General features: G+C 43.9%; 1 protein-coding gene across 1 annotated transcript in view; it reads right to left on the bottom strand.

Annotated features, from left to right (window-relative positions):
* Positions 1 to 1,117: 1,117 nt before the first annotated feature.
* The window catches only part of Blo (bloated), a 164,919-nt gene continuing 142,487 nt past the window's right edge, over positions 1,118 to 23,549 (bottom strand). The window contains exons 4-8 of the mRNA XM_076790117.1: positions 7,188 to 7,403; positions 4,557 to 4,717; positions 3,449 to 3,660; positions 2,494 to 2,769; positions 1,118 to 2,362 (exon numbers count right to left, since the gene is read on the bottom strand). Coding sequence (XP_076646232.1) covers positions 2,169 to 2,362; positions 2,494 to 2,769; positions 3,449 to 3,660; positions 4,557 to 4,717; positions 7,188 to 7,403 — 1,059 coding nt within the window. The 3' untranslated portion in view covers positions 1,118 to 2,168. The remainder of the gene's footprint in view (positions 2,363 to 2,493; positions 2,770 to 3,448; positions 3,661 to 4,556; positions 4,718 to 7,187; positions 7,404 to 23,549) is intronic.

The raw sequence follows: 23,549 nt of genomic DNA, 5'->3' as shown, positions 1-23,549 counted from the left end.
ATAGATACCTCAAGTTTTATTATTTTAAATTATAATGATTGTTCAAAATGTTTATTATCGTTATCATAATATATTTTCCCAAAATTGATAAATTCTTGTTATTAATTTTTTAAAAGGCATTAGGTGGAACATCTGTCTGTGTTCAACTATTCTTAGTATCCTACCAAGGACAAGTAGTTTGAGATAGTGGAAGCTTATTAAATACTTAAATTGACTATGTAACTGTGAATAATGTTAGCTTGAAATTACAAAACATTCTCGAAGCCCAGTCCAACGTTGAAATTATGGACTCAATTCTTTGATTTTGTTTCTTACGAAACAAAAATTGAAAATTAGAGAAATGTTTTCTTCCAAAAGACGTAACAGACAAATGATCAATACATTAGATCCGGAGGTAATAGGTTTACTAGTGGAAAGAAAATAAATCTATTATCTTCAAATTCAGCTTGTCTAGTATAGAAAAACTACGAGTGTATAGTTTTGAGACTGACATAGAAAAACACATTTAAAGGTAAATGTTAAATATAAACATTGGTTGCATGCTGTCATGAAATAAATGGATTATAAATATGATGCTACGATGTTTTATTAGTACTGAAAATATTTTATGTGTTCTGCTCACAGCACAGACTAACGTATGGTACACTGTGCTTACATATTTGTTTATTTCAAATTAATTATTGCGTTACAAAATATAGTTTATTGTGACACTTCCATCTTTAGGCATTTTAACACTTTTCCTTACATATATGATGAAATAATAACTATGTTAATAGTTAATACAAACTTATTGATGAATCAATACAAATGGTCTATATATCCATTATATTTACATGCAAACCATAATAGTTCACATATATACATATAACGCAAGTAGCACCAAATAGATGAAGTGAAAGTTGTTGGCGGTCCAGTTGACAAGTCACGTTGCAAAAAGTTTCATAAAGATGGTGGTATATTACAGTATAACAGTTATAAGAATCATTCACAGTTGCTAGTATATACCTTATTTTCGTAAAAACAACATTTTCTCCGTAACAAAGACTGCGGTTTGTGATTATTGATATAACTGAAGAGAAAGATTAAAGTGGAGACACACAATAAAGCAAAGTGAAGATAGTTAGAAATAAGGATTATTATTACAAATATTTACAATTAGTATATGAAAGTAAGATCAGGTCGATCTATGCACAATAAAACATTTAAAAATAACACATAATCGCTAGTTATTCACTTGCACGACATGATCATTGCGAACACAATTTGAAAAATATTTTATTTTCGCGCTATTACACTATAGCTTAATATTAATGCGATATTACCTTGTTACATTCGTAGATTAAAATACCTTGCACGTTTCGAAATTTTGATTTATCTTGGAACAATGTTTGTACACTTAATAGAAACTGAAATGGCACTCTGATTCACGGTGAAATAGAATAATTTCTTCTGTTCTCTTTTTGTGTTTTTGTTTGTAAACAAATGCACAGAATGTTTGTTTTCTTTTCTTTTTTTCTTTATTTTATTGCTGGAATGCAGTTACGAGCTTATTAAGCGACGGATAAACATGTTCATTGTGAAAGATCAGCGAAGTATATTCTGATTGCGTTCTCATCTCACCAAACAAATTTAATTTGTTAAATTTGGCAGAGAGAAGGCTCCATTATCGAAGGAAGGTCCTATCTTCAAGGATAAGATTCGCATAGAAATTTCATTCAATTTAAACGATATCCAATCATACTATTTTTTTGTGGGCATCTCTTTATAAATAAAATTGATTTCCTATGTTTTGTTAAAATTTTAATCAGAGAGAAACAGAACATGCTTACATACAGTACATTTTACATTTCATTGCGAATGTGTACGTGGCCATAATTTGTTTGCGACAAAGTTCGAATACAATAAGTCCAGTTGTTCGCGAACGCAATTAAACGCGCAGGAAGATTGTCGAATAATTTTAAGTTCGGTTAATAAGAGTATCATTAATTCTTTCGTACCTCCGATGCCTTGCATTGCACATTCGAATACAGAACAAAAATGGTAATATTAGCTCCGTACAGTTATTCACCGCGAATGGCGGTGGTACGACGACACGTTTATTATTAAACCCTTATAATTAACGAATTACTTATGAAACTCAAGACTAGCATTGATCAATGGCCTCCCCTTCAAGCTCGGGACTTCTTGCTCTTCAGCTTGAACCATCCCGCGCTCTTGTTCGGATCGCGTGGAACAGACGTGGACCTGCTTAGTTCTGGTTTCGAGTTGACGCTGCGTGACTTGGTGGCCAACGATTCCGTGGAAACGGTTCTATCCACCTTCTGCTTGTCTTTCGATTTCAACGTACTCCGATTGATTGTACCTAGAACGGAACGTTTTCTTTCAGATTTAGCATATCGACTTAGTGGTACTATGCGAAAGGAGCCAGTCTCTGGATTTTCGAACTTCAAAAAGACAGGCATGAAAAATGTAACAAGATTCGGTGAGATTTACCGGTTTTCGAGAGATTGTCCTTGCTTCGTCGAGCGTCCTTTCCACGACGGCTCAGTGTCTCGCGACTTCTTTGTCTGCGTCTCATGGTCGCCATTGACTTTGGATGCAGTTGTTGGTCGTAATTGATTTCAAAAGGTTCTCTGTAGTGTCTCGGCTTCCAGGGCGCGAGAACGCTTACGCTCCTCGATACCGTTCTCGTATGAGATTGTAGAGGTCGATTCAATTCCTCCCTGCTCGCCGCTCTGCGTCTCTCATTGGGACCAGGTATTTCGCCCACTGGAAATATACAGAGTTTTGCTAAAAATTTCTACTAGAATTAAAGTAAACTAAGGAAATAATCGTTGGAACAACGATTAGTTAAATTCTACAATTTGTTTCGTGTCCTATGGGAGAACAATGTTGAAAGCGACTTTAGCTAAACTTTACCCTTCACCCATAACCTTTTCGTGAGGTGAAATTATTTATTATTTTATTTGAACAATGTTAATGAAATAAGATATTATTTGAAAATGATTTATTTGATTTAATAATGAAGTATTCAAAATAATTCATTATTCCACATGATATTATTTGTTATCTTAATTCAAATGAGATATGTCCAACCCAGGTACATAATAACTAGACTGTGGATTTTATGCATTTATGATAAAAGTCTAAATATATTATTATCCACCTCCTTAAATTATTGAGAGATAAAGACACTTCTAGATGACTCCTGTTTCTAGCAACAGATGCAGACTGACTTTATTTTGCATAAAAATCCGCAGTCTAATAATAACAATATAAAGAAACAGTCGCGACACGACTAGCAACACCTCCACGAAATTATCATTTGCACTAAACTACATTCCCCACCTTGCGCGAACAAATTTGATCAGAAGTACGGGATTGTTTGTCCGCAACTACTTCACATAAATGGGGTGATATTTATTTAATAAGATTTTGAATGACCGACCTGTAGCAGCATGGAGATATACGACAGATCTTTGCGATCTCTGCGAGTTTTGACTCTGTTGACTGCTGTCCCCTGTTGTACTCTCACCGGAAGACAACGCGCTCTCGGCGAGTCTTGGTGGTTTTCGGGGAGGTGACAGAATTCCCAAACTATGACGGCTGGAGGTCGTTACATCACGCCCTGAACATGCGTGGTCGTCGGCTCGTTTGCTTCTGGAACAGTAATTAAGTATCAGCTAAAATATACTGAAAAAATAATGATAAATATTCGATAAAAACTGCACAGCCAAACATAGGCACTTGCGTATACGACTTGCCACCCCGAATCTCCTATTATTTCCACATACAGGGTGTTCGACTACAGGTGGGAGAAAATTTAAGGGGTGGTTCTGTAAGCAATATAAGATGAAAATAAAATCCGCCTAAAATGCGGCAACCCGATCGACAGGGGTGTAACATTGATTACATCTTAAAGGCGCACGACAGTCATGTATCCCAGAAGGTCCTGGCTCGCACCCAATGGTTATGACGTCATACACTTTAGCCAATAATTCGGCTAGAACCGAAAATGCGTGTGGAAAGATCCAATCGAGCGGTTTGCACTTGATACCACGACTGTCGCGCGCCTCTATAACGCACGCAACGTACGCCTCTGTTGACCGGGTTGCCGCATTTTAGGCGGATTTTGTAATTGTTAATAACTAAGAAATGAAGCCGAAATCACAACTTTTTTACTCTTCATTTTCGTCTTATATTGTCATAGAGAACCACCCCTTAAATTTTCTCCCACCTGTATTATTAATTTAATCATCCTGTTTACAAATTGTTAGAAATAGAATAGATGGCAGTGGCTAAATTGACTCAAGCCATCCGTAATCTAATGATAACAGGTAATACATAATTTTTCACAACCGACATAACAAGCAAAAAGATCAATTTGTTTGGAATTTTGAGTTACACCGCTTTTCACAATTCACCGGCATAGTTGCCAAGTTGACGATCGTAAACGAAGAAGTTGGCTGAATCTTCTGATAACATGGACCGAATCTGACACCGAACGAGGTGTCTGAAACAGTTCGCTGGGAAGGGAAGCCCGTTCTTCGGCTCACCTGCGATCTCTATTAGACGAAACGGACTCCTGATCGGTATCGCCGAAGAAACGCAAGTTTTTCTGCACGGAGACCCGTTCGGGCGCGGAGGAGGCTTCTTCGTCCTCTGTGCCGGTCGTCAAGATCTCGCTCTCTGGTATCCTAGGCTTCTTATCCACCGCCTGCAACAACAAAATCGCCGATTAACACGCGGCGGTAACGGTGACGGGTTTCCCGGAAAAATTCCGGGCAACGTGGAAACGGGAACGCGGTGGCAACAAGGTGGAAACGTGTATCGTCGGCCTGATCGCGGGTGGACAAGAGAAAGGCGAGGAAAAACGAGCGGTTTCCTGGTGGATAGAAAGAGCGGGTACACGAAATACAACAAAGCCGAGCACAAAGGTGTATTCTTCGCGCAGAAAGGAGAAAAATCGCGGCTTCCCGGCTCGTTTCTATCCGTGGCGCCTTCATGAGTCATGATCTTCCTCCTCCTCCTTCTTCTTCTTCTTCTTCTTCTTCTTCTTCTTCTTCTTCTTCTTCTCCTCCTGCCCGCTCTCCTCCATCTTCTTCTTCTCTTCTTTCTCGGAGCATCGGCTCATCCGATAGATCATCGTCCACAGCGAGATTCACGCGCACGCAATCATCCCGAACGGCCTATCGAAGCGGCTAGGATCGGAATCGGTCCCTGACAGAGATTATTCCGCGGACCGATGGTTAAGCTAGGCAGCCCCCTGATCGGCACTTAATCTCGCGATTAAATTAAACCACAGAGCGCGGAGTTAGTTAAGCATTTAATCAAACTGGTAATTGGAGGTTGTACTAGCCTAATGGCTCCGCTCCGTAGCGACCTGCGCTCTGACTGATGAATGCACCGGCTCACTCGGCTCGCCGCGAACCCGATAACCGGAACCACGATCCGCCGTTCCGCTCGTTATCGGATGCGATTCGCAAAAATGCCCCGCTTCGGAGTGTATTCCAGTTTCGAGCGGAGCCGCGCCATGATGCTCGCTCGGCTCCAACAACCAACGCTATTCTCAACCGCTATGATCAAATCGCGCCGGAGTCTCAGATCACCGGAAATTTTTTCCCAGACGCGTGACCATTCAAAGAAACACGTGTGTACTAAAAACGTTTCCGTAAACGAATGGAGAATCTCAGGCTTGCGAAACTTGGTTTGTTTATAAATAAGACTGGAAACCTTATTTCTTGTCTAGAAGGGTTGAAAAAAATCATTTTACGAACTTTTTGAACAGAGTGCAATAGCGCACGGTTAAATTTACATCGGTTCAGGAACTGGAAGGTCAAAAAACTAACTCAAGCAGGGTTTAACAGAGTGGGAGTTCTAAAAACAATTTGAATGACTGAAAAGGGTCTTTTACTGATTTTCCCTAGTTTTGATTTTGATTTTCCCTTTTGTTCGGTGTTGTTTCTCATCCGAAAGAAATGCGTTCGCCGCTAGCAGGAATGGCAGCCATTTTTGGCGAAAGAATCTTTAATTTTTCATGCTAACGTGTTCCGTCGCCACGTAGGCGTTTACCGTGGCGTTGTGCATGCAACAAAGTTTAAATATACAGCGTCCATTCTCTATAAAAACATCGCCCACTCGTTACCAATTTTGGAGCGAGTCTCGCGGGTACGTTTGTTGAATTTGATTACTTTATAGAACCGTTCCGGATGAATGATGTCACGAACAAGAATAATTTATATCGTATGTCGCTATTAAAAATTCCATCACGTATCCTTTTACAATTTCAAACTAGACGACTATATCGTACATAATAAATGCTTCCACGAGGTCCGCCGATGTAAGTCCCGATCTAAAGTCCAGTCATTCGGAGCGTGTGCGACACATTTAGTTATGATAATCGTGACGCTTGTTACTCTGAATGAAAAATGAACGATACACGCAATTATAAAACATCTATCCACGAATTAAAACTACCTATTGCCAACGATGATTGGTAACAGTACTTTAGACGCGTAGTTTAAACTGAAATGAAAGACACGAATTTCTCTCGTTAACCCTTAACTGGTATACCGGGGTCTCTCGTGACCCCTTTCCGTACACTAACTTCCGGTACTGTATCGCACTATAATTGTAAATATCAAGTTTCTTTGACTTTAGAACACTCGGATTACTTAGCTTTAAACGATATACTTACAGGCATCTCGGAAAATACAGAATTTTCGAAAATTTTCGAAAAACCACTTGCCCTACGATTTAAGTCACAATAGTGTGTGCCAGAAACGAGAACAAGAGCGCCCAAGTAAGGTACAAATGGTTTAGTTTTGTAAGATATTTGATAAATAATTACAAACAAATCATCAGTGAACAAGAAAGGTGTCGTACCTATCAGAAAAACATAATTCGAGAAAAAATGTATTTGTGGAGCATATCCCTGTAAAATTTTAAGTATTTAAACTTTTTATTGGGCAGAGTGATAAGAGCCTGGCCCGTGTTGTTTACGGTGGGGCACATCAACAAAACACAAGCGCGTTGTTTACATTGAGCCCGACCGATGCACCACGGGCCACGCTCGCGATACTCATTTTTGACCCGACTACCGGACCACGAGTCTCACACGTGGTTGTAGGGTAAAGGGTGAAAGGTCAAGAGACGGCGCGGCGTTCGCCATGAAAATTGAAACTCACCTTTATATTCGATTTATTCTTCCTGGACAAAGACTTGAACCAGCCCTTTCTCTCAGCTTCCTGCCCCTGGTTTTCCCTGGTGAGGGTGTGCGTCGAGTCGCAGAATGTGTCATCATCTCTGGTCAGTGTACCTGTAGATCTTGACAGCCTCGTCGGTCTGGGTGGACTCGGACTGCCGCTGGGAGTGGATAGGCGTCTGCGTTGGCTGTATTCCTCCTGCAAACGCATGAAAAACCATGTTTCAGTATTGAGCAAATTTCTGCTAATCTGATTACGGCAGGGAGCTCGACTACGATCAAGCCTAAAAATGATCGTTAATCGCCGGTTGTTTTAGGTTGTAGCATAGGAAATTCTAACAGTAACATTAAACAAACCTTTCTCCTAAATAAAATTCACTGATCAACGCAAGCACCATTGCAATCCACGTGTTCTACCAGGGAATAGTAAATTTCTTTGTTCTATTATGATAAAAATTGAGTTTTTTTTTGGTGATTCTTCATGAACTCCGTGGACCTTCAGCCCCGCTGCCTAAGCTGTGCTCATCAGAGAAGACAACCTAGGGACAATTTTTGGCCTACTTCTAACGCTTATATTACCAAATATCTGCATAATCTCGTCGGCTCATGACCAGCAAGCGCTAGATTGAACGTTCCTCTTTCGAATGAGTCCTTTCCCAGCAAAAAATATTCTCACATAAGTAAAACCATTTTTCGCCAATTTTTGTCGGTAATGTGGTCACTCTACCTTATCGCGAACCTACGAAGACCGGACCGCCGGTCACGAAAGCTCTACGTAAACGCGTAATCTGTTCTTAACGTTCGGCCAGCGTGTGCAGCTTTCGCCTGGGTGCAGATTAATTTCAGCGAAGATATCTCTCTCGTTTGACAGACTATAATCCAAAAGGGGAGCGAGAGTCGCGTGAACGGTGCGAGCCTCTTCGAGTATTGGTAGCTGGAGGGGTCCCGGCGGCTCCTTTCTTCCCTTCCAATTATTCCTTTGCCCAAAGTCGCGGCCAGAGGAATTAGATAGAGATAATGATGGTTCCCGCGACCGGCCGAGAGAGTGAGAGAGAGAGAGAGAGAGAGAGAGAGAGAGAGAGAGAGAGAGAGAGAGAGAGAGAGAGAAGGAGGGCCAGGAAGGGCACCGGGGGCCGAGGATCGCGTGTTCATTCCGCTAGCCGAGATCGCAAGCAAGCGCGTCGGGACTCGGCCGCATAAAACTCGAAGAAAACGCGGGACGCGGGCAGACGCGTGTCCGTTTCATTCCCGACGACGTCTACGTCGTCATTATTATTATCATGTTTTGCATCAGCACCATCATCAACGCTGCCACCTCCGTCATTTACCCTTGGTCTTTCGCATGCATAACGCGCCGGGAACACCGAGGGCTCCGGGCGTTTTATCGCAACTCTGCCTGTTTATTCATCGATACTCTACAAAAGAGCCGGTACGGCTGCGGACTATCTAGCGTGTTCTATCCGTGTTCCTCTAAGAAAATGTTAGTCTCGGTGGAGGAGCATGATTCCCGCCGGGGAAAACACGGCTCGGGATATGCCTCGCTGGTCCAGCCTCTTCTCCTTCATCCTCGTTAAATTCTGTCCGATTCTCCATGGGATTACGTAATTCTCGTCGTTCCGGTTACCTTGATCGTGGTACTTCGATGACAAGTGTTTCGTAATGGCCGCGAGATTTTACGTTATTCTGTGCTTGGGCGTTTGAACGGTGTGGACTGTAATATCCAGACTCGTTTTCATCCTTGTTTATAGGTGTTAATCGTAACCCTTCGGCGCACGGGTCGCGCGTATCCATTTCTTCTAAAAACTCCGAGATTTTCTTACGTTATTGTTACTACAGCGCGTTAAAGCAGCGCGTTTACTCATAGTAAAACAAGAATTTATTGAAGTATCCCGAGAGAATTTAGGAAGAACTAAAACTGTATAAATTCAGTTCATAAATGTCACAGATCCAATCCGTGCACTGGCAGAATATGTTTATTACAATGGTATTCACTTTTATCGATAAATCTGTTCGGATAAAAATTACGTTTGTTTAATACGTTCTAAATCAGATATTTAATGTACGTACATATATATGACGTAGATAATATCAATGATTTGTGTCATATTAATAATTTTTCCCTTCGTTTTTATTACACCATGCATATTCCCGGCATACTCCTCACGCGTCTATCGTATCCATTATATTGCTTTTTTTAAATCATCTATTTAATAATCACTTTTTAATCATCTATTGTGGTGACAGGAGGTTTTCAGTAAACTCCAGACGTTTTCAATGGGATTCGTGTCGGGAGAATTGCCAGTGAGTTAAATCATCAATATGCATCTATGCAATACCCTAATAGTTGATAAAATTATATAATTAAAATCAGTGAGTAATTGCATTCCGTTCAGGCCTTTCAAGTGTACTGAGAACACGAAAGGCCAAGTCGCATTACAGTGAAGTCTCGTTACGAGTCAGCGCCAACCTTACGATTTGGAGTCAGTGGAAGTCTCGAGCTACGCGCAACATTGTATCGGAGAAGGACATGTTCTCAGTCTTCTTGTCACTATCGCTTAGTTGTCATAGGCTTGTGACTTATAGACGAATGTGACTCTTAGGTTTCCAGCGTGCCTCGTGTATTTCAAATGCGACGCTCGGCGAGAACCTCAGATTTCGTCTAAGAGTCAGTCGGCAGAACCGCGCAACTGACTCGTAACGGGAATTCAGTGTAGTTCCCATACGCGCGTTCGGATATCGTTTAAATTCGACTGTTGCCGAACACGGAGCTGCGTGCGAATAAATCTGTTTTCACGTGGTCGGTCGTTAACGTTTGGCGCCCCGGGATCGTTGCTCTTAATTCATGGCGAGCTCGGCCCGTCGAAAATCATAACTCAGCGGTTCCTTGGGTGGGATTCTCGAAGAAGTCCGAAAGACACGGGGGATCGGGCGCATCCACCTGCGCTCGTTATATATTCCATCTCGAAGGAGTCGCCTGCCTCGGTGTTCCCGTCGCGGATGGCGTGGATGGCGCGAAGGACCGCGAGCTACGATCGGTTGGAGGACGGTGCTCGCGCGGTGCATGCGTTACCAGTGCAGTGCAGCGCAGCGCAGCGCAGCGGACCTTTCGATACGCAATATAATAACATATCGCGCGGTACGCGACCGTGGCCCGTACCCACCGCATAAACTCTTAAATGACTCACAATGAATAGCCCATATCGCGGAATCATCTGCATAGTACAAGCACAGCGCGCTTCCCTCGTACTCTCCATATATACGAGCAACAATATCCCGTATGCTTTCCATAACGAGTCGTGGCACGTACCCGACGACGACGAGGACGACCAGGATGAGGCCGGGGACGAGGATGAGGTTGAGGATGAGGATGAGGTTGAGGACGGGAACGATGACGGCGACGGCGACGAAGAGGTGGAAAAGAAAGAAAAGGGAGAAAGAAGGAGACGAAGACGCGACCGCGAAGAAGAAGAAGACGAAGACGAAGAAGAAGACGAAGAAAGGAGATTTCGTACCCCGAAGGCATTGTGACCCACGCACGGCCCTGTTAACTCTTACAGCACACACCGGTACCCCGGCCTTCCTCTTCGCCTTCTTTTTTTTGCCCCTCCTCCTCCCTCCCCTTTCCCCTCCCCCACGCCGCCGGTTCATTCTTCTTTTCTCTCGTCTGCATGTCGGCCTCTTCTGCTTGCTCCGGCTTCATCGGGGAACGCGTTATACGCGGCTACTCCCTCGCAGGGACTCGCGTGGGCCGTCGAGATTGGGCTAGGTCGGTTATGTTCCTAACCGCAATCCGCCATCCGCTTCGCCATCGGCGCGTGCACACGCGTGCGAGCTCCTCTCTTCGCTCTCTTCCACGCACCGACGACAGGACGCGCTGCTCGGTCTCCCACCCTCTTGCTCGTACAAGCTCTGTGTTCAAAGTGTTGTCGGTCAAACACGTTTTTCATTAGACTATTTTAATCAATTTTTTTTTGGGACGACCCCCTCCCCGTTCGACTTCTTCTCCGCCATCTTCTGCGAACATGTTACCCCCTGTCAATCTATTCGGGACACGTCGAACGAGTGTCGCGGATTTAATTGGTCATTCATCGAGTGACCCGTCTTCTCGATCGCTTCAGGTGTGACAAGTTCTTGCTGGCGTCGTGTCGATTACGAACTAGATTCATTTTGCAATTTGTTTCCACTTCATTATCTAGGGAACGTGACTAAATCTGTCTCCTCACAAGGAAAACCACTCGTACAGGTAGGCACGAGGTTTAATCGCTATACAGTGTTTGTATAATATGAATCAAATAGTTGAGTAAAATTGTAAGCAACATTCATTTCCTCTATTTTTACATTTTGGAGCATTTTCATGTAGTTCTCTTTGTACCCACATTGCTGGTGACTCAAGGTGTAATTAGTTAATTTTGCTATCTTCAAGGTAATCCTAAGGTATTGTTAGAAGATATGTATTTGCAATTTTCACTTAGGAAGTAATACAAAAATTTTAGTAGACATCGGTCCTCATTATTTCATCACGGTACGAAATGGTTCAAAATTGATTCAAGAAATAATTATAATGCTAACTGATTGGCTGCTGAACCTTGGTGCAAAAAGTGAATCGGAATTTTGATAATTGCTCGATCCCTGCACCGATAAATTAGCAATATGTAATACATAAACTAGACTGGTGTTTGGCATCTGCGGATCTTGATGTAAAATAAAAATCGTTTGCATTAAATGCAAGACATAGGAACCAAATAGTATATTAAGCTACAAAAAATGCATCGGTACCGTTGAATTCTTGTAATATTATGTTGTCTGAAATTACGCCCACCCATTTCTGCCCTAAACACATAAATCCGCAGTCTAATTATGCACCAGCCTTATTACGACAGAAATACGATTACTTTAGCGAGGCTCCGACGATTTACCGATTGCTTTAAATCGAGGGAATGACTAACGAGCCCGGGACTTCGCGATTCAAGTCAGTTTTCAATAAACACGAGACTTTTCGTATAATACGAAGAAAATTACAGGCCTGCCGATAAGGGGATTAAGATTACCGTCTTCATTTGCAATTTATTTCTCACTCTGAAAATGTTTGGTTTTAGATCATCGTACTCTACATATATAATACCGTGGCTCCTTTCGTTTTTCAGTTACGAGCAAATTGCTGTTTGATATCGGTGTGAACGTCCTGTATGCAGATTCGAGCGTGTGTATCGTAATAGGCGCGCGCGAGCGCCGGCACTCGCCCTGTTCATCCTCAGCGCATAACTCTGCAACATTAAACCGTCCGCCGTAGGTCAACGTAGATTACGCATAAATTCAGGGGAGAGACGATTTACGACGTCAACCGACACCCCTTTTAACCTTACGGATTTTCTCTTCCTTTGTCTAACGAAAGTTTTTCGGCGGGAAAGAAGAACCCATTAACGCCGAATGTCATAACTAGACTGCGGATCTTTAAAAGCATCATAAAACACCGGGTTGCGTGAAATTTAATACCGTTCCGTTCCACGCTCCGCTCGTCGGATTCGTTGTCGCGAAAGGTACGATTTTGTGTCAATATCTTCTTAACAAGTAGCCTATTTACGTTTTACTCGAACACAAACGGGTTAACAATTTTCTCCACCACGTCTGAACGAATCATGCTTCACTTTCGACTATTTACTTCAAACGCGCAAATAACATTTACAGTGAATTTCCGATATAAGTCACTTGCGCGTTCTGGCGAGTGACATTTAGAGCGTTGCATTTGATATACACAGTGCACGTTCGGAAAGGTCACTATCCGCGGTGGTGTGGGTAGTCCCAGTGACCTTTAAACGCGAGGCTCGCGGTGACTTATATCGGGGATTCACTGTACTATTTTACACTGCAAAATACCGTTGTTTTAATCTTCCGTTGCAAACCTTAAAACGAAGTTGTGGTTCGAATGAATGAGATGCGACGTACCAATTAAAACTTCTTCGCCGCAGGGACGAGGAAAAATTTGCAGTTCAACGTGAGAAGCGACGGGAGATAAAAGTTCGACGAGGATCGCGGGCAAACAAATAGTTGACGTTCGCCGCAAATAGAGCGCCATTAGTTTCGGAAAAGTTGGTCGATCGGCTTCTGCGACAGCCATTACCGGATTCCGGGTGCTCGTCGTTTACGTTTCTGCCCAGCAATTATGCAAAACCACGAGGAAAAGTGGTCTAACGTTCGCGGGCAACTTTGTAACGCATGCCCGGGATATTAATACGGTAAGATCGACATTAACATCTACAAGATTCTCATCATCGATAACACGCAACTATGTGGGGCTCGAATCACCGCGTAAATTCTCCCAATTAAGCCGGGTTCCCACCCTCTCCATCCGCGGCCAGCCGGTAGGCGCGCGCGTATATTAACGAAGCTGATCAGCGTCTTCGGGGGGCAGGGACGAATATATTTTTTTCTTTCGCCCCCTCTTTTTCCCCAGCGGTTTCGTTCGTTTTGCCGATTTTCCCCCTTTTGCTTCTGTTCCTGGTGGTTGGGCGCCGTGTAAATCGGCGCCTCGCCTCGCCTTGCCTCGTCTCGGCCTGCGCAAAAAACTGTTCATCTTAAATGGAATGTACGCAGATTGAAACTAACTCTTCGTCGGATCCCGGCCGGTCTTGATGTTCCTTTTGGAATCGGCGCTGGCTGGCGAGAGAGCCTCTCGGGGATTGCGGCGTGGTATCGTAAAACCGAGCCAACTTCTCGGGAGTTTAAAGGAATTGAAAGCGAACGGGGAGCGAGAGGGGGCGAGCAAGGGTCGCGGCGGATGGACAGAGAGGACACACCGCGGCGCGGGTAGATGAACAGGGAGCTATCCCTGAGAAGATACGGGCGGAAAGAACGGACGAGAAATAGGACGCACACCGTATAATGCCGGCGCGATAAAAAGTATAATGAGAGGGGATCCAGCCGCTGCTGTAAGCACAAAGGAATATTACAGTAAGATCTGTAAGGTGCAAAGCCGCAAAATAAACGAACCACGCGTAATGGGGTATCGGCGCTGTCCCACTACCTCTACACCCGGCACTCACCTGCACACGCGTGTAACTGCGTAATCGCTGGTTAAACAGACCTGCGGGATGATCGTGCTGCCGGAGAGCCGGCCCCAACAGAGAAAAGTGAAAGAACCCGGGGGAAAAAGCCGCGAGACACGACACAAAGAACCCTCGATCCTCGGATATCGGTGCACATCTTGCGAATCTGAGGATACGGTTCAGTCCCACCGCGCGCACGGCCAAAAGAAACCATTTTCTATTTATGTTTGATCGCGATATTAACGATTCGCCTCTTTGCGCTTCTTTTCTAGGGCCGGCTCGAACGATTGTTTTGGAGAAGATGATTGTGCGATTCTAATCTGAGAGACGGAAAATCCTAGCGATTTTTCCTCCGTTCGTTTGTTTCGATTTCGACTTTCATTGGCGACGTGGTATTCGCGAATGTGACTGTTTAACCTCTTCCCGTGCCATTTAGTTCGACGAAATCCGGGCCCAAACGGTAAGGGTCAATGCGCGGTAAACAGACCAGAGTGATGCTCGAAAACAGTTGCAATACTAGCCGAAATGTAAATACCTGTGATACAGTCCTTTGTAAACCATTCCACGACTCTGACTCGTGATGTTTACATTTGGCAGATATTCAGTCCACGAGTCGTACTCGTGATGTTTACGTTTTTGGCAAAAAATTCATCACGAGTCAGACTCGTTAAAGTACGGGAAGGGGTTAACGACGCTGTATATGCTGTAACCGTCTCTTTACAGAATTGTAAATAATAAGCATTGATCGAGTAACATCAGAGTTTTCTGTTCGCCTATTATCATTTTTGATCTAATACTGAAAATTGGCAGACTGCGGATATCTATGAACACAATACGAATAATATACGGGGTGGTTCACGCAATCGTTTCAAACCAGTGTAATTGCAGAAAAATATCAATAAAGATTCAGTGAATTCTCGTTACGAGTCAGTGCCAACCTTACAATTTGGAGTCAGTGGAACTATCCACAACCAGAGATTTCGTCTAAGAGTCAGTCACCAGAAAAAAATGGTAATTATTTACAGGAGCGTACTTCTCTTCGATTTTTATGACCTTGAAAAACGTAGTCGTGATTATGAACAACTTTTGCTGTATACGTTATCGTCGCTGGGCCTTTTGTAAATAATTACCAGAATAACAACGCAACTGTCGAATGCACATACATTATTGCATTTCTAAGGGAGTACCATCTGCACAGGTAAGGGAATCACAACCTGAATCAGTTGCGTAGACCAATACGCAACAGTAAAACGTAGACTATATCCACTTACTTCGAAATACACGTAGCAAATAAAACGTGTTAAAAAACTGCCGGAACGTGTTAAGAATCTTCGTAAAAGGTGTAGTAACGAGCCGCGCGCAAGGAGGCCCAAGCGTGTATGCAAATTCTTTCTAGATAATTCGAGTTTCCATTTCCGGTCGGACTCGATAGACATCTATAATCTCCGGAGAAAATTCGAGCAAATATGATCCGCTTCGTGGAACAATCAGCGGGAATCTGATGCGTACGGTTGGCCCATTTTCGCAGCTGCGGCGCGGTAATGGTTTCGCTCTCGAGCGAACGAAGAAAGAAAAAAAGGGGGGAGGTGGAAAAAAAAACAACAAAGAAACTAATCGTAAGAAAACGGGGATCGATCCTTACAATCATCGATGGTCGCTCGCTTCTTGTTGTTGGGTGCCGCACAAGGTCGCCGGCTCCGGCGTTGGCAGAGCTCGAACGTGGCGGTTTAACGTCGCGCCGCGGCGCGGCACGAGGAGGTTTCTAGGAGGCTGCCCGAGAGAAGAGAGTGAGAACACCGCGCGGCACCGCACCGGTAGAAAACCGGATGCACACTTTTGCGCCTGTGCTGCACGGACCAGCGACCACCGCCGCTGCCATTAATAATCGAAGGTCCACGCGGATGGGTGGGTGGTTGGTCGGTCGATCGGCCCGGCCCGGTGGTGGTGCGGTTTACTTTCTTTGGAGCAACAATACTTAGAAATCCAGCGTGATACACTTGCCTTGGCTGTCAATAGGGGTACGGCACGGCGCACCATGGGAAAGTCCGACTCCTCGGCCGGAGATCATTTCAAGACTATTCGAGCGAATCGGCTGGAACGCCTACGGATGGGTTGGCACCCTGCCCAGCCCTGTCCGTGCATGTTCCCTTCTACTACGGTGCACGTACACGCGTTCGCGAAGCGTTTCCACGCCGGAGAAGCGTGTTTCTGTGCCGTGCTTGTACTTGTATCTCCATCGGCGCTTATAATTGATGAAATGACACCGGGGTTGGAAACCATCGACGGCGACTATCGGAGCTACGCGATCGGAACCGCCTCGAGAAATCGACGAGCGTTCGCGATCCGAGAAACTAGGGGACCGGGACTGACCAACAAACTATCAATGTCTCGAGAGTTACGAGGCGAGAGAGGGCGCCGGAGAAGAACAGAACGCCATGGTGGCCATTCCTGATGAATATTAATTATTCCGATCGCGACGAGATCCTGCTAGAGTCCGCCTCTCTCGAGCAACTGCTGATCTCAGCTTAGGATATACTCCGTGTCTCGTAACGTGGTACTCTGAAGGAATTTCCAAAGAATTTCAAAGAAGAAATTGATACGAAGCTCTGACGTCATTGAGATTCACGAGTACTTAAAATCTATTTCTGTGCAACAACACAAGGTCCGGGGTGACCGCAAGATGAATATTTATGGTATACTGTCTTGTCACGAATTTATATAACAGCGAGTGTATACAATACAGGAACAAACGCCTGGCCACAAGCGGCGCAATTGTTACGGTTCAAGTTCCCTCGTCACTGTGCGTCGTTAAGCATCTCGGAAATATAAAAATCCACGAGCTCCGATCGAGTTCAGCCTGCCCAGAAAAGCGACCCATTGTGAGCCGTCACGCCGCATGGTTTTCGCGATGACAAGCTACATCCTAATCCATGATCGATACAATTGGTAGTCTACAGGATGTCTCAAGACAACACGCAACTAGCGCACACCCGTACTGCACCTGTTACGACACATTCTTTCTCCTAATACGACGTTGTGCGGAACACGCCAAAAAAGCAAACTTTTTGAAATAATTCTACTATACGAAGTTCTTTTACTCTTTTCTTTCCCGCCAACTTAGAATTAACCCTGAACGGTCCGGAAGCATTTCAAGTTTACTTCCCACCAGGTCCAAGCTATTTTTCAGAAGAAGGGAAACTGCGACATTTTTATATCAAGTATAGAAAGGAAAATATTTCTATTTTACTGAAAATTTATTCATATACAGGGTGGTTGGTAACTGGTGGTACAAGCGGAAAGGGGGCGATTCTACGCGAAAAAAGAAGTCGAAAATATCGAATAAAAATTTTTCGTTTGAGGTTTTGTTTTCGAGAAAATCGAATTTAAAGATTCGTCGGGTTCGCGTGCTTTAGTATGCGCAGGAAGTAGAATTGGTAGGTCATGATCAGACGCAGCAGACAATTCCTATCGATTAACACGCGCATTGGCTGCATTTTCAAACTCAATGTTCTCGAAAACGAAGCTGTATATTCAGAGTAATAGGATAACAAGATGATTTAAATTTGATTTTTGCCGCTATATACGCGGCATTGGTCCGTTAAGGGTTAACCAATACCTGAAAACGTTAAAATTAAATCAGCATTTTCCTGTTACCTGTTGTCAATTAGATACTTTTAACGTTACATGTATACATAGTCAGGCTCGCCTCGAGCCCGGCAATCTCTAGGGACGATTACAGTGATTTCTCTATATACGTCGCCAAGGCCTGCAGGATAAACGTCGCGGCACTATCCCCACTACCGCGGAGTGAACTCCGTGAGGGGCCGCGAAGCTCGAGCGGCCTAGGAGCGTAAACATAACACGGCTCGGGTATGTCTCCTGGACGTTACACGATGCTGCCTTGTTGTTGACAAAAATCGTGTATTCACTGTATGTCCTCCCAATAAATGAGTGACACATTTTTCCGAATTCTTTGGACGAATGAATTTGTCTGTAGCCGGCGACCGCAGCTACAGAAGCCGGCCAGCTGGCGTGCTTCCGGGTGATAAAGTGTTAACAAACGCGTCGACAAGCCTAACTGCGGCCGGTCTGGAGGCACGGACAATGTAACAGATCTGCCGGTACAAGGCTGCAAAGTATCGTTGCACACGGCGAACGCATCGTTCAATCGGAAGCGGCACCGGGTAGCAATTGCACACGAGTCGTCAGCGTCTACGACCCGGCTGTTTCCGATCCCTATTGACCAGTCAGAGCGTGCCGAAGACCCGCCGCTCGGATACGAGGCGCGGGTAGTTACCAAAGGGAAGATGTATCTACCGGTGCCACCTAATACAAACCAACTTAGCCTTGATGTAAGGATTTTCAAGCCGGAGCGGAGCCGAGAGTGCTGGGGGCCGAGCGGAAAGAGGAAGACGCAGATACAGGTAGTCGGGGGGGAGAAAGGGAATAGTGAGAGTGCGCGGCCGGGACGAGGACGAGGATAATAGAGCAGAGTGAGAGGAGAGGAGGAAACATGGTGTGCAGCGCGGCAGGTAGAATCGTATCGGCAAATTGCAATCGACGACCGCCTTGTCGGCAACTCCTTCTGCCAAGAGGAAGGTGCTAGGAGGAAGATAGAGCGAGAGGGAGCCGAGGATACCGGGCCGCGGAAAAGGGACAGCGAGGTTATCTACTATCCAGCAAGTGATACGAATATCCGGCATTGTTTAGGTCTTCGGGGCTAAAAGCTATCGGTCGTGATCGTTCCGGGAATCGCAACCCGCTGTTTTCATTGATGCCTTCCGCTTTCCATACGCGTGGGCCGCTCGCGATCTATATGTATACATACATACATGCATACATACGTACACACACCGAAGCTGTCGGGGATAAGACCGGGTCAGTTCGCACACGTTCCCGGGGACCCAATAATCTTTCCCGGGCCATAAATCGCAACGGGTTTCCGCCGAAACAGCCGGCTATTATTTCGAAATAACGGCCGAACGGGACGGAAAGCGTACGATAATTCGATGTTTTTCAATCGGAGACCCGGAGTGCGGAATATTGATATCGGGACCGGCGAGATTTATGACACGGGGATCGTTGCATACGCTCGTACGTCAGTATCCGCTACGCGCTCTAGTGTCCTGTCTCTTAATTTCAGAATCGTGTGGCAGAATCTGAGACGTATCCACACGCCTACGGTGAAATGATCGCAAGCGCTGAATTATTTTTTTGAGAACGTCTACACTGATTTTATAATTGATTTTCCACTTTGTTCACTCATTTTTGGAAAATGGTACATTGCCGTAATAGATCTGGGCGAATTATTGGAAATGAAACTGTTCTTTGAAAATAAAAGTAATATTGGTTCGTTTGAGATAACAGCAATTTTAAATAATGCTTTATTTCGTTGACTCTTTTATATTAAATTTGTCAAAAGAAATGATGGTAATTATATAGAAGTTGGTCCTACTCGCTGATTTTAATGACGTTGAAATATGTTGTCAAGGTCATCAGTCTGAGCTTTTCCCGATACATGTTATCGTCGCTTAGTTCTGAGATATTCGCAAAAACTGTTGCAAATACTGTATTGAATTTTCCGTATTCTTCCGGCGCGGCGTCTGTTTACATTTTTTCTGTAAACAAAATAGGGTCTCACTCTAGTCATAAATACATGAGGGGAGCTTTTAATTTTGAAAGACTACTCTTCGAGGGGGCCCTCTCCGCCCCTTCCACGACCTAATCACAACGCATTCTATTCACATAATCTTAATTTATTTTCATTATAATAATTCTTCTAAAATTCAATTTAAACTTTGTATTCAGTGACTCACACTAATATTCGGACGCTCTTAAAAATTGTATAAGTTTGTCAATATTGGACTATACTACTTGAATTTTGTTGACAAGTTAGAACAATTGGTTCGCTACATAACGTGAAAAAATGTTTGATTAAATTGCAGAGAAAGTACAAAACATCTTTTGTATAAGTAAAATGCCTGAATAAAGGATTATTTTGATATAAGAAATTTAGGTTGGTTCGTGTTTTCCATTAATAAAACCAAAGTTGGAGCTGAAATTTTGGCTAAGGAAAAAATTACTTCAAATGACTTCAGGAACCACCCTTTCCAAGGTTATCCGACATTTTGGGACACCCTGTATAATAGAATATGTTTTCTGAAAGCACTAAAAAGAGGTGAAGCCGGCGGTTGCATGTGACAGCGTTATAGAAACCAATGGGTTAATTTTCATGCCAGTCAACGCGAGTGCTGCTGGGTAAGTATCCTAACTGTTGATGCGTCTCGTTCTATACATATAATTGCGGCAAGAAAAACTAGAGAATGATTAATGGGTCGCCAATGAAATCCAGATATTTGAGAGGTTTTACATAACCTTTAAGAACTCCCGTAACTCACTCGGCGTCGTTCGAATTGGAACGGGAAAAAAAGCGATTAGTATGAATCGCTTCATTAACCGCGCGCATATGTTTACGAGCGCAAGGAAACGCCATTATTCTGATGGCTGGCAGTTAATGAAAGCAAGGGAAGCAGTGGGAGGAGACTAGAGAGACTGGTGCCAACCTTTTGCGGTACTAACGAGACTGTGCACGCGGTATACCTGGTTTCATAGTAAAACGAAACTGTAATTCGTTTTTACCGACTCATTAGGGAACACGGATTTCCTCGTGCGTCGTTCTTTGCCGCGTTCTAACCGTTCCAGCCTCGCGGGCCTTCGCCATACGCTGGATCATGTCCGAGCAGATTATATTTTCGCCGACTTAAATCAACTCCCCAGAAGGGATACTTGAGAAGCTCGTAATTTTCGTATCGCGAGATTAATCCGTGACTGGATACATGATACTTTAATTGGCGTGTTCAGCGTAGGCTGGAAAAACGGGGTCGTGACAAAACTTGGAGAAAAAGCTTGACATGAGCGGAATTCAAGCAGTCGTTACTTCAGGTTCCATTAACGTGTTTTCATTCTTATTTTAAGTGTAAAACGGAGTGGTCCGTTATTTCTTTTTCTGGTGTCACTTCAAAAATAACGAAATACAATTACGCTTGGAAATGACCTGAACTTTAACGCACATGCGACACGGGTTGTCCGATTGCTTCCAAATTTTGCACAAGTCTTTTCAGGGGGGTAGGACCAGAAAAAATCGAAAAATAGGGACCATCCTAGTGTTGAACCGGAGTGTGGTCCCACAGGTTCTGTGACCTGTATAGAGCTGCCCGGGGCTGCCGAGCCCGAGGAAGAAAATCGGTAAGGGAACGTTTCCAATTTGAAAGGATCACGTCGGACGTACCCTATCGTTCAGCCGAGAGTCAGCGCCGATCGAGTGGAAACGTCCACCTCCCTGGCACGAAGCAGAAGTAACGTTAGCCGAGGATTCAGATGCGATCGTTACAATGTCGGCCGAGACAGAGTGGCGTAAGTCGCGGTCGCTCGTCGGAATAGATGTTACCGTCAGCCGCCACAAGACACCTCAGCCATCACGCGGAACGAAATCATTTATTTAACGAATGGAACACGCGCTTATTCATCGGCGCAGTTTTTCCCCTAGCTACACCCCGCATTAGCGGGCGATAATCTCCGGGGAACGAACCCTCGTTACCGGGAAAATTAATCATTTTTCGATATTCCTGAACGAACGAGCTGCGCAAGTTTTTTCCTTCGATTGAACATCGACACCGACCCCCTTCTTAGAGCAACTCACGGATTAAGTGACTTCAGGGACCACGCCACAATGAATTAGTAAAAAAAAATGTCAATCGGGGGGCTTCGAGCAAAAGACTAATGAATGTTGAACAAAGAGATGATACTCTACTTACGGAATTTACCAGTAAGTTGGATAAAGAAACTCAGAAGTTTCCACTAAAACCAGTGGATCAAAGAGGAATTAGTGAACAAACCAAAGAACATTTATTAGCAGCCGGGTTGCTAAAAGACAGCTCAACAGATGTAAAAACAGTGGCAGAACGAGAAAATGCTGACACTAATCCAACCGTAGATAAAAATAGCGAACTATATAAATTACTAGAGGGTCACAGCGAGAAGGGGTACACCCAAGGGCTATACCGCAACAGCAGTTTTGGGTTTTTTATGAAAACTAGTCTTTCAATACAAATCTCGTAAGACTACAATGTTTTTATTACTGTGAAAGTAGGTTTTTATTACCTATTAATATGAAGGTAGTGTATCTGAGAAAATGTTTTATCTTTGATTTATTTTAATAGTTTTCTGTATGCTTTGGTCTGAACTTTGGCTTGAAACGAAAGTTTTACAAATATTGTCGTCATGATAGAATATTTTATTTAGAGGTACAGTACTTGACAAAGCACATGTTTCTGAACCTTCTTCTCGCATTGATATGCATGGGAAAATTCGAAATATATGTATTGTCGAATAGTAAATAAACAGTTGAAAGAAATACATTCTAAATCCACTTTATACAGGATGTCCCAAAAATGTTGTACTTCCTACAGCTGATTGAATAGTAAAAAAAGAGAGTTTTGTTTCACATAAGTAAATTTTTATTATAAATTGCGTGTAGTAAAGCGTTTACTTTCACTCATATTAATACGATAACAATAAAAATAGTTCAACGGTAATCAACGGTGAGCAAACGAGCAGAAGATTATGCAAGACAACGCGATCTATTGTGCGTATGAAAATAATCGATCCCTGTGATTGTCGAAGGTTGTTTTGGAGAGGACACGATCTGCATGGTTTTTGTGTAGGTCTCCTATAATCTATCGCCTTCGTAGTCGATATCACGTGAATTTCCGGATCGAGAGAGTGCCTTCTTCATTGCGAGGAGAGATTACCGAGGGCAGATACTAAGAAAGGTTCGAGACCATCCCTCCGCAACGGTGAAACGCTGGTGCAACATGGCGAACGTAATGGACGATCGTTCACGAACGGCTTTCACACGATAAACAATCGATACCGACGTGCTGTTGTTAATCCGGAATTATCGTCCCGAGGCAGGGTGGAGACTGTTATCGAGAAACCAGGAAGCAATTGGAAGCCCTTTTCTTCGGGAGAGCTATTCTCGACGCGTATCACTATCGTTCCGGAAATTGTCAAGCCGTTCCACGACTTACTTCGTTTCCGTGAACAGTTTTAATCCAGGACAACGTATACCCCCTTCCTTTGACCTCCCGTGCATTCGCATTATTTGTCCGCAGATGTTTAAACTATTATTTCACATATTCGCAGTCCCTCAATTTTTTAAATAAATACCAAACCGTGTACAACAGCCGAACAATGTTCTCATAAATCGGATTTAACTCTTTCCCGTACTTTAACGAGTCTGA

The sequence above is a fragment of the Halictus rubicundus genome, chromosome 7, assembly GCF_050948215.1.
Source record: "Halictus rubicundus isolate RS-2024b chromosome 7, iyHalRubi1_principal, whole genome shotgun sequence".
Lineage (NCBI taxonomy): Eukaryota > Metazoa > Arthropoda > Insecta > Hymenoptera > Halictidae > Halictus > Halictus rubicundus.
Note: the sequence above shows the minus strand (reverse complement) of the source record. Positions and strands in the feature narration are given on the sequence as shown.